This window comes from Lagenorhynchus albirostris, chromosome 13 (assembly GCF_949774975.1).
Source record: "Lagenorhynchus albirostris chromosome 13, mLagAlb1.1, whole genome shotgun sequence".
NCBI lineage: Eukaryota > Metazoa > Chordata > Mammalia > Artiodactyla > Delphinidae > Lagenorhynchus > Lagenorhynchus albirostris.
In genome coordinates, this window is record NC_083107.1 from 8,354,892 (window position 1) to 8,370,037 (window position 15,146).

A 15,146-nucleotide genomic window follows, 5' to 3' on the forward strand; every position below is an offset into this window, starting at 1 on the left:
GCATCCTCCGACGCGTAAGCTCCCCTAGGGCAGGATATTATTCATCTCTGCGCGCATCCTCCGACGCGTAAGCTCCCCTAGGGCAGGATATTATTCCTCTCTGCGCGCATCCTCCGACGCGTAAGCTCCCCTAGGGCAGGATATTATTCATCTCTGCGCGCATCCTCCGACGCGTAAGCTCCCCTAGGGCAGGATATTATTCCTCTCTGCGCGCATCCTCCGACGCGTAAGCTCCCCTAGGGCAGGATATTATTCCTCTCTGCGCGCATCCTCCGACGCGTAAGCTCCCCTAGGGCAGGATATTATTCCTCTCTGCGCGCATCCTCCGACGCGTAAGCTCCCCTAGGGCAGGATATTATTCCTCTCTGCGCGCATCCTCCGACGCGTAAGCTCCCCTAGGGCAGGATATTATTCCTCTCTGCGCGCATCCTCCGACGCGTAAGCTCCCCTAGGGCAGGATATTATTCCTCTCTGCGCGCATCCTCCGACGCGTAAGCTCCCCTAGGGCAGGATATTATTCCTCTCTGCGCGCATCCTCCGACGCGTAAGCTCCCCTAGGGCAGGATATTATTCCTCTCTGCGCGCATCCTCCGACGCGTAAGCTCCCCTAGGGCAGGATATTATTCCTCTCTGCGCGCATCCTCCGACGCGTAAGCTCCCCTAGGGCAGGATATTATTCCTCTCTGCGCGCATCCTCCGACGCGTAAGCTCCCCTAGGGCAGGATATTATTCCTCTCTGCGCGCATCCTCCGACGCGTAAGCTCCCCTAGGGCAGGATATTATTCCTCTCTGCGCGCATCCTCCGACGCGTAAGCTCCCCTAGGGCAGGATATTATTCCTCTCTGCGCGCATCCTCCGACGCGTAAGCTCCCCTAGGGCAGGATATTATTCCTCTCTGCGCGCATCCTCCGACGCGTAAGCTCCCCTAGGGCAGGATATTATTCCTCTCTGCGCGCATCCTCCGACGCGTAAGCTCCCCTAGGGCAGGATATTATTCCTCTCTGCGCGCATCCTCCGACGCGTAAGCTCCCCTAGGGCAGGATATTATTCCTCTCTGCAGCCTCAAACGTGCAGCCGCCACACAAGGAGCATAAACAAGGCACGATGAATCGCCTCTGAATAGAAAGGGCAGTGAAGCTGATAGGAAAATCGTTCCCAATACAATTTCACTTTATACAACTTCGCGGCCATAGATCTAACACGGTAGTAAAATCCAGCTGCTCTAGTATTTAAGCCCTGGACCGTTTGACACCGGGTATTGTACAATATTTGCCTAGCAGTCTTCACATGCAGACACTTCACAATGAAGGAAACAAGTTGATACTAATTCACTTTAGCGGTTAATTTACATTGTACTGGCCTGCACACCCGTATATTTATTTAATGCCCAGAGCATTAGTCTTTCATTCACAAAGCTCAAAAGAAGATGAACAGACGCCGCTAAAACTTTTCAAATATTTTCCAGTCAGGCTAAACAAAGAACATTTCACCAGAAAGGCATGCTTTTGTTTAAATGATTACTAAGTTAAAATTAGGGATAAAACCAAGGACACTGTGCAGTGACGTGTTTTAGATTCAGCGTCCCCAAAGGAAAAAAAATCAAAAAGAATCTCCTCACTCTTAGTTTATAATAAAATATAAACCAGTCTTCCACGGAAGGCATACATCTCCTTTCATCGGGTTTGTCTCCAGGTCTATGGGTGGGCATCAAATTAACCAAACAACACTCACTGTCACTTAAATTCTCCTCACTGTTGTAGCAGACAAAGGAATTTCTCAGTGTGTGTGTTTTTACCTCAGTTCTGCATCCCTAAGCCAGGCAAGTATCTCTCAACAGCTTTTTAGTGGCAGTGGAAAAGGTCCCCCAAACCCATGCTCAGCATTCACTTTCAGGGGATTAGTGAGTCCCTCTTTGTTCCCAACTTTGATAAGTACCTGGTCAGGTCTCCCATCTGTCAAAAGGTAGATTACTTGTGTTTCTTTATCAGCAAAAGCAATTTGCAGGGCGCTCAAGGTGTTTGTGGAACTTCCAATCTACAGAAAAGAGAGAGAGAGACATACCAAGTACATACTTGAATCTCAAAAAAGATCTCACAAACAACTGCTATTTATTCTCTGCTTCCAAAAAGAAAAGTACTTGTGAAATAAAAGATATATTTAAATTAGATTGAGATCATAATTTAAGTCCAGGAATTCCAAGAAGACAAATCCCTGAATGTGTCAAATCCCTGAATGTGTCATAAAAGCATCTATGCAGACAGTTCCAGGATAGCTAGAAGCCAGGACGATGGATTTCCTGTCCTGATGACAGAGCTCTTAATTCAATTTTATCTTTGTGTGTTTCTGTGGCAGGCACTAACTCAGTTACTGTTCATTCAGCTGTCAGCACGGCTTAAACATGCAGCCTGAATTCCCCCCAGGCGGGGACCATGTTAGCTTCCAACCAGGATAGATTCATGACACCCAGTATTCAGCAAACATGAGTGTGGTGTCATGAGCAATCCAGAGGTACAGGAAACTGTAAAGTTGTAAAACGCCTGCAGTTTCTGCCCAGGGAGGTACAGAACCGGCCAAGTTGTCACTCCAAAACTCAGAATGAGAAAAAGCCAGACAAACAGCAAGTACATGACTTTTGTTATGCCCACGAGAGGGCTCAGGTCACAGGGCAACCAAGTGGCCCCAAATCTGGGGAGAGTCAGGCAAGAGGCCAGCCCTGGCTTTCTGGGACAGGACGCAGCCAGACACTAGAAGAAGAGTTGGGCTGGGGTGACTGGTGAATCAGCGGAGGCTGCCAGGTGTATGTTGGCAAGAGGCCACAGATATGGGGGCATCGGCGCTCTCGTGAAGGCTGTTTTGCCACAAACCCCACAGGGTGCTCACAGAATAGATTGGGAGAGTCTAGAGAAAGTCTCCTTCACGGTGCAGAACTGGGGGAGAGAAACACAGGAATCTCCATAGAGACCCTCTCCTCACTCCCCCCAGCAGAACAAAAGCCTTAATCTGTGTGTGTATATGGGGTGGGGGGCAACAATGAACACGCTCACCCTAGGGCGCTGGTCAAAACCCAGGAAGGCTGGGGGAAGGAAAGAGGAAACAACACACTCTCTACATCTGCGGAAGGAGCAGGGCTATGTGCTGGGCTCAGAGACACTGAGAAGGCCACGCCCCTGAGACGCCTGACACCATGCCTGATTAAGACTGAGGCTTATTCAGAGAACACCCACCCCCATCACTCCCCTAGAAACATCAACTAACAAATAACTTTCAAGAGAAACGCTCTCTCTGAGGCCCAGTGTGAAGGGAAAAATCAAAAGCCGAAGATGAAGCAGACAGCCCTCTGGCACGCCATCCCCTACCCAACACCAAGTGTCGCTGCAAGAATTTGAGGGATGCGGTGCAAACAAACCTCGAAGCCAGCCCGACTCCTAATTAGAGTCATTTTAACCCACCCCACCAAGAAAGGCACGCCCATTTCCAGGCACGAGAAATATTTATCTCAGTCGCTATATACTGCACGTGATGTCCAGCTTTTAACAGAAAATAAGCACATAAACAGAAGAGCAAACAACATACTCCCGAGAGACAAAAGTACTCATCGGAAACAAACACACACATGACACAGATGCTGAAACCATCGGACAGAAAATTTAAACTAACTGTGATAATGGCAAAGGTGAACAACATTCAAGACCAGGTGGGTAATTTCAGCAGAGATGGAACCTTAAGAAATAATAGAATAAAAATGCTAACAGTAAAAAACTCAGGAGGATGGTGAAGAAGTCTTTCAAAGAGTTCAGAGTACAGTTGTTCCTTGGTATCCACAGGGGTTGGTCCAGGACCCTCTCCCCCGGACAGATACCAAAATCTGCAGATGCCCAAGTCCCTTATATAAAATGGTGTAGTATTTGCATATAACCTATGCACATCCTCACATATATTTTATTTATTTTTTGATAAATTTATTTATTTTTGGCTGCATTGGGTCTTTGTTGCTGCACACGGGCTTTCTCCAGTTGCGGCAAGCGGGGGCTGCTCTTCGTTTTGGTGCGCAGGCTTCTCATTGCGGTGGCTTCTCTTGTTGCGGAGCGCAGGCTTTAGGCGCGCAGGCTCAGTAGTTGTGGCGCACGGGCTTAGTTGCTTCGCGGCATGTGGGATCTTCCCGGACCAGGGCTCGAACCCGTGTCCCCTGCATTGGCAGGAGGATTCTTAACCACTGCGCCACCAGGGAAGTCCCAACCTCCTGTACACTTTAAATCGTCTCTAGATTATGTATAATACCTAATACAGTTCAAATGCTATGTAAATAGTTGCCAGCGTGCAGCAAATTCAAGTTTTGTTTTTTGGAACTTTCTGGAATTTAAAAAAAATTTCCATCTGGGGTTGGGTGAATCCATGAATGAGGACCCTATAGATACAGAGGAATGACTATAGGTTCAAAACAGCCAAGGAAAGAAGTAGTGAACGTGAAGATAGAGGAATAGGAATTACCCAAATTAAAATACAAAGAGAAAAAACAGCAAATCAAAACAGAAAAGAGCACCAAAGAGCTGTGGAACAGTACCAAATGGTCTGATATACGCTTAATTGGAAACATAGGAGAAGAGGGAAAACAGGACAGAAGAAATATTTGAAAAAAAAATAATGGCTGAGAATTTTCCAAAAACAATGACAGACATAACCCCATGGACCCAAGAAGGTCAGATAACACCAAGCAGGATAAATAAAATAATCACCTAACACTTCTGCCAGAGTGGTATACAAGGAAGCCAAGTAGTGAGCTGGGACGTTCATCCCCACCAACTGTACCACGTCCTCCCTGCTCAGTGATGTCCCCTCCCACCCAGCAGTAACAAGGTACTCCTCAGGTGTCAACAGAGTTCGAGTGGGGAACCTGAACTTCAACCTGCACCTGGAAGTATGAGGCAGGGCCCACCCATCCCCCTGACAGTGCAGTGTGAGACACAGCCAACTAAACAGAAGGCTAGAAGAATACCCAGAGCCTCATAACATGAAACAAAAATGTCTAGGATTCAACTGATAATCAGTCCATCGTACCAAGAAGCAGGAAGCTCTCAACCTGAAATGAAAAAGATAATAGATACCAACAGCAAGAAGACAAATATGTTAGAATTATTCGACAAAAATTTTACATTAGCCATGAAAAAAATACTTCAGCTAGCAATTATCAACAATCTTGAAACAAATGAAAATTAAAATGCATCAGCAAAGAAAAAGAAGGTCTCATCAGAGAAGAAAAAAAGACATGAAGGAGAATCAAATGGAACTTTTAGAACTTAAAAATAACAATAACTGGGCTTCCCTGGTGGCGCAGTGGTTGAGAGTCCGCCTGCCGATGCAGGGGACACGGGTTCGTGCCCCGGACCGGGAAGATCCCACATGCCGCGGAGCGGCTGGGCCCGTGAGCCATGGCCACTGAGCCTGCGCGTCCAGAGCCTGTGCTCCGCAACGGGAGAAGCCACAACAGTGACAGGCCCGCGTGCCGCAAAAGAAAAATAACGATAACTAAAATTTTTTAAATTCTCTTACCCAAGGACTGGCTATGCCAGCTGACCACTGCTCTGTGACACCAGCACACGGCAGGCTCAGAATATCTGAGTGTCCTGAACTTACTGGGTTGATTCCTGGACCAAACCAGTCCAAAGAATAATAGAGGAATCTGGTCTTCTTGAAAATGAATTTTGCACATTCAGCAAGCAAGCAAGGGTTCTTCGATGAAGACTTTTGAAGAGACCAGAATCACACTTTACAAAAAAATGCTCTGACATATTTTCAGCCACGTAGATGGCTGATACCATTCATCAGTGATTTTTACACGAAGCAGAACCCACTTATGTTTTCACCCAATGAGATTCCATATATAATATCTTGTTATCACAAACTCTAAATTAGTGGGCTCTGACTTAAGATATTTCCTACTGTAAAAGAAGACAACATATGTCCCAAGGAACCAATTTAACAAATTGTTTATGAATTTAATATTCTTTCCCAGCATAAGGTAGCCAGTTAGGACAAAATTTTACAGGCATTAATATTTCTTATAGATTTCCTCCTCCCATTTTAATTTTATTTATTTGGCCATGCTGTGCAGCTTATGGGATCTTAGTTCCCTAAACGGGGATCGAACCCGGGCCTTTGGCAGTGAAAGCACAAATCCTAACCACTGTATTGCCCCTGAATTCCCCCTCCTTCCATTTTTAAAAAACAAATCCCAAGGGAACTCTAGAACATCCCAATGACAGTGCAAGTTCTGCTTGGTTAATATTCAGGGAGAGTCACTAACGCCCATTTGTGGCTTCTTGTCAAATCCAGGACTCTAAACTCAGGCACTGAACTATTTTAAAGATACTTGCGATCCATATTGGACCTCTAAGAATAACTCTTGGTCTCAGTTTTAGTATATCTTAAATATCTGGAATGCTATGTGGTTCTAGAAAAAGAACTTTTAAAATTAAGTTCAAGGCAAGAGAAAATTTGAGGAAAGGCAAATTCTCCCTAGTCTGTGTAAATGCCAAGAGCAGAAGCTTTAAAGTTCTCCAACTAAAATGCACGCCTGAAGGAAGTATTTCACCTTCTTATGATATCCTGCTGCCCTATCTCTCTCCTTGCTTTCAGCCCTTACCACTCACACTGTACTGTATGTTTCCACAAGTTCATTACTTTTGAACAAAGTCCACTGTTAAAAGCAGCTGTAATATATCATTTGAAGCAAGAATGAAGCGTCAGAAGAAACAAATATGAATGTTTAAGTAAAAAAAACATTATATTTTGAAATTTGTTTTCATAAAAGTGCTGAGACTTGAGCCAAGGGAAGTGCTGTCAATAGAAGCTTATCTAAATGTTAGATATTGACAGAAAAGATTGAATTAACATGACCTCTGTAAGCAAAATGAACGTCTATGTGAAGCCATGGCTATCCTTGGCGTTCAAAGCATTTCTCAAGCATTTCTATCCTGATCTCCATCCTTCTTCTCCCGGACCCAGGCTCCTTCTTACCTTAATGTCTCTAACCCAGGCCTGGGCCCCTTTCAAATTATCCTCATCAATTTCAACAAGTTTTTCCCGCCAAGCAACGGCTTGAGCATCAAACTGCACAAAATTGAATTTCCTTTTATACTTCAGCTGTTCCTGTAAGAGACAATTATTATTTAGCCATGAAACCACTTACGTGTGAGAAAAGATTAGGACAGGTCAGGGTTTGATACATTTTAATCGTTTGATATCTCTTTTCAGTTCTAGAAGCTAAAAATTACATTCAAGAGAGAAAATGTTTTCTAGTTCAAAAGGCATTTAAATAAAATTTACACACAGTTTGGATATTAAAAATTTACAAATGTATGTATGTATAAACACATATATATATGTCACATATAAGTTTATATATATAATGTGATATTATATCCTGTGTTTAATACTGACATTAATGGTATACCGAATATGCACACTAAATGCTTAAAAGAATCCAAAACAGTGTTATCGCTTTGGGCAACATCTTTTTGGTCAACATCTTTTTGGTAAAGCTATTTTATTCACTTGCCTTCCATCCATCAGCTCATGTTCCTCCAGCAGAAGTTCATCAAATTAAAAATTCTATTTTGTATTTGTCAAACACTCCCTGCAATTGTTTACTATGGTTCATACTCACATCAATACTACCAAGTCATGACAGTACTCTGATACCCGTTTATATGTGTGGAAACTAGGAGTTAGGGAGTGTTAGCAGCCTGCTCTGGGTAGTACAACTCAGAGGCAGCACAGGTGGAATAAGGACCAGAAGCTCCTGACCATCAGCCCACGCTCCTCCCACACATTAGTTCTGGGGCCAGTGCATGCAGCATCCCTAACGCGCACTGGTAATTAAAATAAGCATGCCGAGCTGAAGAGTATCTGGGAGACAGCGGAGGCGTGTGCACACCACAGATTCCAGGATAGAGAAAACCTGGGGCAATGGACATAGAAATTTCCTTAGCAACCCGTATGTGTTACAGGAAGGACCCACAGAAGGAAGGGTCTGCTTGCAAAGAACAGATGATGCTCTCACTGGCAAAAGGGAGCCTTTTTCTGACGTGGCTTTTCTGTGATTTCTGAGTGCACACCTGGTCTGGGCATCTCTGACAACCACTACAGGTGCTGACTGGCGGAGATGCACTCATGATACTCGGCCCCCAGGTGCCTGGTCCCAAGAGCTCCATCTCACCTGCATGAGCTGGATGATCTTGTTCTTCACCAGGTCCAGTTTCCCCTTCATTGAGTGAGATGTGTCAATGAGAATGTAGACACAATCACTAGGCACTTTTCCAAAAAGGACTTGACTCCCATCCTGTAGCCATTGAATCCTAGGCAGGAAATAGTTGAAAGGGAATGGTTAGAGCCTGTGGCACTCAGAGCATCGTCCTAAGAACTTAATGATACGTCTACAGAGGAAAATCAATAGGACAGAAAAATAAATCCAATACTGGGCTCCAAAGCCAAAAGTAAATTACTTCCAGTCATCTGGTATTTTTGAGGCCTTTAGCTATGACTTCACACCATGTATTCTTCTAACCCTGCTGACTGCAGTCAAGCTAGTCATGCCAGCACATTCCTGAAGCTTCAGTGAAGCTTATGGATAGAATAAAGCAACCCCAGATCCCAGGAATAACCAAGCGCTAGGTGGTCATGTAAGCAGGACTGCTTCTGTGGTCCAGGCTCAGGATCCCATCACAGGATGTAGATTAAGTTCATGGTTGCAGGCAAACCCTGGGGGAGAGGGTGGGGCAGACAAAAAAAACTTGAAACTGAGTTCAGAGTTCAGCAAGGCCCAGTCAATTAGACTTTACAGGGCAAAACACTGAAGAGGAGATCACTACATAGGAGAGAAAGAGCGTCAGAGAGGGATGGAAAGAGAGATTGAAAGGGAGAGAGAATGTGCTCCAGGTATCTGCAGAAGGGTGCCCTGGAGACTTCGGCTAAGTTATGATCAGGGCATGTGCGTGAAGAAACTACTGAAGCCAGGGAATAAATCACCGAAAAAGTAATAGACGGACCAACCCCTCAGAGCTCACGCAAGTCTGGAAATAGTTCATCTTCCAATCAGCCAGAGTGGAAAAGCCTCCGTAATGCATGTGGCCTCAAGTAGAGTCCTCACAATGGCATTGCCTTAACAGTAGGACCAAATTAGTCCTGAACTAAAGGCTCCCCTGCACCTACGCTGACATAACTTAAAAGCAAGCCCCAGAGTAACTTACTGCATTCCAAGTAACAACTGCGTCACAGAACACACATAAAAAATGCATCAAAATCCAGTACCCAACAATGTAGAATTCAAAATATCTGGCATCCAGTAGAAAATTACCAGGCACACAGAGAAGCAGGAAACTATGACCCATAACCAGAAGAAAGACAGATCAAAAGAAACGTACCTGAAAATGACACAGATGATAGAATTTGCAAAAAAGGATGTTACGCAGCTATTGCAAACATAATCCATACGTTCAAGAAGGTAAAGTAGGAACAGAATGAGGAGAGGAATGGAAGATCCAAAAAAGAATCCTCTGGGGAAACGTCTAGAGATATACAATGACTGAAATGAAAAATACACTGCATGCTATTAACAGTGAAGTAGACACTAGCAGAAGAAAAGATCAGGGAATTTTAAGAAAGACATAGTAATAGTAAACAATCCAAAATAAAACACCGAGAGAAAAAGGTTAAAAAAATATAACAGAATAAGCAACCCATGGAACAATATCAAGGAGTCTAACACATGTGTAATTAGACACTAAGGAGGGGGAAAGGGGCACAGAAAAATATTTGAAGAAATACAATCAAATGTTTCCAGTTTTGATGAAAACAATACACCCACAGATCCAAGAAGCTCAAAGAACCCAAATAGAAAGAAAAGAAAAAAAAAAAAAAACCATGACACATCACAATATAATGGCTGAAATTTAGTGATAAAGAAAAAAATCTTAAAAGGAACCAGAGACAACATAGGAATAATAGGTGACTTCTCATTATGCAAGCCAAAAAGAATGGGGAACAATTTTTAAAGTATTAAAAGATAAAACTGTAAACCTAGAATCCTATACTTAGCAAAAATACCTTCCACAAATAAAAGTAAATTCAAGAGATTTTCAGACTAAAACAGCTGAGAGAATGCATCACCAACAGACCTGTGCTAGGATCTATACAAACAGACTAAAGAGCAACAGAAATCACAAATATGTGAATCAATACAAAATACATTTATTCTCATTTTAAATCTGTTTACAAGACAATTGATTGCTTATAATGTATTTTGGGTTTATAGCATATGTGGAAGTAAAGTGTGTAGGACAGCAACAGACAAGTCAGAAAGGGAATGGAAGCTGAAGACTTTCATGATGTACATGAAGCAATACACTATTATTTGAAGCTAGACTGTGATAAGTTAGAGATGTATACTGTAAATGCTAAAGTAGTCACACCACAACAAAACAAAACAAAGAGGTAGAGTTAACAAGCCAATAGTGGGGATAAAATGGAATCGTAAAAAATATTCAAACCAAAGTAGGCAGAATAAGAGTAAAAAGGGAATAAAGAACAGGTGGAATGAATAGAAAACAAACAGCAAGATCTTAGGTTTAAATCCAACTAAATCAATAATCACATTAAATATAAATGATCTTAACACTCCAATGAAAAGCAGAGATTGTCAGATTGGATTAAAAATAATATCCTTACATATTCTGTTGACAAGAAGCCTATTTCAATATAAGATACATATAGGTAAAGGTAAAAGGACAGAAAAAAGAAAAATCCTGCAGAAAATAACAAAAGGAAGCCAGAGTAGCTATATTGATATTAGACAAAGCAGACTCCATAACAAAGAATATTACCAAAGATAAAAAGGGACATTTCATAACAATAAGGGAGTTGATTCATCAAGAGGACCTAACAACACTAAATGTACATGTATTAGCTAATCGAGCTTCCAATTACATGAAGAAAAAATTTTAGAACTGAAAGAAAAATTGGACAAATACACAACTATAGTTGGAGATTCTAACACCCTTCTCTCAATAATTTATAGAACAATTAAGCAGAAAATCAGTAATAATATGGAAGATTTGAATAATACTATCAACCAACTTGAGCTGAGATATTTAAAGTACACTCCACCCAACAAAAGTGGTTTTTTCTTCATATTCTGGGCCACAAAACAGATCTCAACAGATTTCTAAGAACTGAAATCATACAATATTTCTCTGTCCACAGTGAAATTAAAAGCTATCGGGAAAAATCCACAAATACTTGGGAAGTAACCCTTTGGTCAAAGAAGAAATCAAAGGGGAAATGAGAAAATGTTTTGAGATGAATGAAATGAAATACAACATATCAAAATTCGTGAGAGACAGTTAAAGCACTACTCAGAGGGAAATGTATAAAATTAAATGTTTATGTTAGAAAGGGAGGTCAAGATCAGTGATCTAAGTATCTATCTCAAAAAACTCAAACCCAGAGTAAAGAGAAAGAAGGAAATAATAAAGATAAGAGTAGAAATCAATGGCATAGAAAGGAGAAAACCCTACAGAGAAACAAAACAAAACAAAACAACAACAACAACAGTGAAACCAGAAGCCATTTCTCTGAAAAGATCGATAGGATGGATAACCTCCAGTCAGACTTAGAAAATAAAGATGACATAAATGACCAACATCAGCTCTATGTATATTTAAAGAAATTGAATGCAGCGTTAAAAAAAAAAAAACCTTCCCACAAAGAAAAGCTCCAGGCCCAGATGGCTTCAATGGTGAATTCCATGAACATTTAAGGGGGAGATGAAGTCTTCCAGAAAATACAAGAGGAGAGAAACCTTCCCAGCAACCCTTGATACCTGGTGGGAGGAGAGGGACAAACAGACCCAGGAGCTGCCAGGTGGGGTGTCTTCCAAGCAGCTTCCTTTTCCCCAGATTTGAAATCCAAACTACTCTCCTAAGGGAGTCAATCCCCAAACCATAAGCACAGAAGACTCCAGAAGCAAGGATTACTTTTTCTGAGTAACCCATCATCAGCTGGGTTTTGAGAAACTGGGGCTCTGCAGAGTATATATGGGAGGAGACAGGTGTCTGCAGCTTGTGGTTTATAACAGAAAACATGGAAGGAGGGAAAACGCTCTGATTGCAAGTGACTACTACAGGCTGGTACTAGCCTAAACTCATTAGACTTAGTATCTTATCTAATCCACAGAACACATTTGTAAATGGCATTATCATTCCTGCTTTATAAATGAGAAAGCTGATGCACACAGACACTGAGTAACCTGCCCAGGGTCACAGAAAATAGCAGACTGGGGTTAGAATCCAGCTCTACCTGACCTTAGGGCCCATGCACCTAAATGGACGTGGTCTTCATATTCTAGAGCATCATCTAGAGCACCTCCCTTGGCATCAGCGAGATGAAAGCGTTGAGCTAGGTCACCCCATGGAGCTGATGTTGAGGTCACAGCCTAGTACACTAGGCTCTTAGGAGCATTACCATATTTTAAGAACCAGCAGGGTCGAGAGGGAGCACATGAAGTTATTTTTAGCAGATTTCTAATATGTATATATATATTATTCCATTGCATATAAATGTTTCACAACATTGTAACAGTTGCCTTGAAAGGTAATATTCAAGAGTACAGAGGACAGGTGTCATACAGTCCGCTATACACCTGAGGCCCACAGAAAATGCAAGACATTAGCAGAAGTGTTCCTTTGCCTCCTACAGTGATGCACAATCAACATGATAACTACATCTTTGTTTGCTGTTTTCCAGAGTCTGCACTGGCATCAAGGCAGCTCAGAATCTGCATCCAAACATCCCCTTTGGTTATTAACAATGAGGCCAACAGCAAACCATCAGATGGCAACCCTGACGTAACAATGCTTACTGGCCATTTCTCTTGGTTGAGCTTTACCAAGGGCTCAAGCAGACTTGCATTTCAAGAGAGACGGGATCATGCAATGTACCCTCATGCAGTACACCAACCTCCTCTGGATCCGGGCCAGGACTGCATGAATTCTCGCACTGTACCATGTGTACTTCTCCTTGGTAATGCAGACGTGGACCAAGCTCCCATCCTTCCAGGGAGCATGGACAAATCTGCTGCAGTATTTCGCATGCACTGTCTTCTTGTTGGTCTCCTAAGGAAAAGACACAGGACAGAAGCCACTCAGAAACCTTTCAAAGAAGAAAAGTCCCCAGATGGCACCTCCACCTCTGACTTATTACACAGCTCCTAGCACTCGCTCCCACCATAAAATCATTCAACAGTTGGTTCAACCAAACTTATTACCAGGGCCTACTCCATATGGAAGAAACAGTTTTCGGGTTTTTTTAAAAAATAAATTTATTTATTTATGGTTGCGTTGGGTCTTCGTTGCTGTGCGCAGGCTTTAGTTTCAGTGAATGGTGCACGGGCTTCTTGTTGTGGTGGCTTGTCGCGGAGCCCAGGCTCTAGGCGTGCGGGCTTCAGTATTTGTGGCACACAGCCTCAGTAGTTGTGGCTCGCGGGCTCTAGAACGCAGGCTCGGTAGTTGTGGCCCACGGGCTTAGTTGCTCCGCAGCACGTGGGATCCTCCCGGACCAGGGCTCGAACCTGTGTCCCCTGTATTGGCAGGTGGATTCTTAACCACTGCGCCAGCAGGGAAGCCCCCCTTTTTCATTTTAAAGGATAACTGTAGATACTCTGCTGAGAATAGACTGTAGATAGTCAAGGGCAGAGTCAGGAGATCAGTGAGGCGGCTTGGACCAGGGGTAGGAATGGTGAGAAGTGGCCAGATGCTGATATACAGATATATTATGAAGGTAGAACTGACAGGATTTAATGAGAGGTCAGATGTGGGTATGAGATAAAAGAGGGGAGTCAGGAATGACTCCCAGGTTTTTGGCCCAAAGAACTAAAAAAGTGGAGTGGCAATAAATTGATGGGAGGAAGATCATGGGAGAGCAGCCTTGAAGGGAAAGATGGGGATTCAGTGTCAATGTGTTAGGTTCCAGATGCCTATTAGACATCCCAGTAACATGGCAAGTAGTCCGGCAAAGGCCAGGGAAGGACTCAGGGCTGGAGATTTAAAGTTGGAAGTCACCAGCACGCACACAGTATTAAAAGCCACGGGGCCGGATGAGGTCATCCAGAGAATGAGAGCCGATAGAGAAGAGGTCCAGGGACTGCGCCTTGAGGCCCTTCGGCAGATAGAGATTGCGAAAATGAGAACGAAATAACAAGGAAGACTGAGAAAGATTAGCCAGGATGAACTGGGGGATGGGGATTGACATTTATACACAATTGATACTATGTATAAAATAGATAACTAATGAGAACCGGCTGTGTAGCACAGGAAACTCTACTCAGTGCTCTGGGGTGACCTAAACGAGAAGGAAATCCAAAAAAGAGGGGATATATGTATACATATAGCTGATTTACTTTGCTGTACAGTAGGAACTAACACAACATTGTAAAACAACAATACTCCAATAAAAAGTTTTTTAAAAAATAAAATGTTTCATAAAATTCTCTGATTTAAAAAAAAAAAAAAAGTTTAGCCAGTGAGCTAGGCAGAAAAACAAGACAGTGTATTTTCTGCAAGCCAAAGAATTTCATGGAAGTAACCAACAATAGCAACTGGTGATAACAGGTCAAGTAAGAAAGAGACACAGAATTAACCTCTGAATTTAGCAATTCAGGGGTCCTCGGAAAGAGTGAGACCTTTGCCTCATTGGCGTATATTCAAGAGAGCACGGGAGAACTATGGGGTTAGAGAAAAAGAATTTACAAAACTACTGAGGCATTGGGTTCCAAAAATGAACAGAGGAATGAGGCAAAAGAGGCAGAGCCAGAGACGAAGACGGGGGTCAAAGAATCGTATTTTTAAGATGGGAGAAGTACCGCCACGTTTTTTTATGCTGACAGGAAAGATCTAGAAATGAGGACAATAATAATGACACAGACTAGAAAGGGGGAGAATGGATGAAAGAGAGGATAGGGGTCAGTGCACACGTGGAAGGGTTGGTTGGTGAGGACAATTCAGCCATCCTAGAAGAAACAGGGGTAGAGCGTACAGGTGCAGATGCCCGGGGATTTGTAACGTGGAGGCAAATGTTCACGGATGTTCACTTCAGTG

At 43.0% G+C, this 15,146-nt stretch overlaps 1 protein-coding gene across 1 annotated transcript in view; it reads right to left on the minus strand.

The window, feature by feature from the left end:
• VWA3B (von Willebrand factor A domain containing 3B) overlaps positions 1-15,146 on the minus strand; it is a 213,765-nt gene that overhangs the window by 91,353 nt on the left and 107,266 nt on the right. Inside the window, exons 11-14 of the mRNA XM_060169018.1 lie at positions 13,012-13,166; positions 8,216-8,354; positions 7,015-7,146; positions 1,936-2,034 (exon numbers count right to left, since the gene is read on the minus strand). Of these exons, the coding sequence (XP_060025001.1) occupies positions 1,936-2,034; positions 7,015-7,146; positions 8,216-8,354; positions 13,012-13,166 (525 nt within the window). The remainder of the gene's footprint in view (positions 1-1,935; positions 2,035-7,014; positions 7,147-8,215; positions 8,355-13,011; positions 13,167-15,146) is intronic.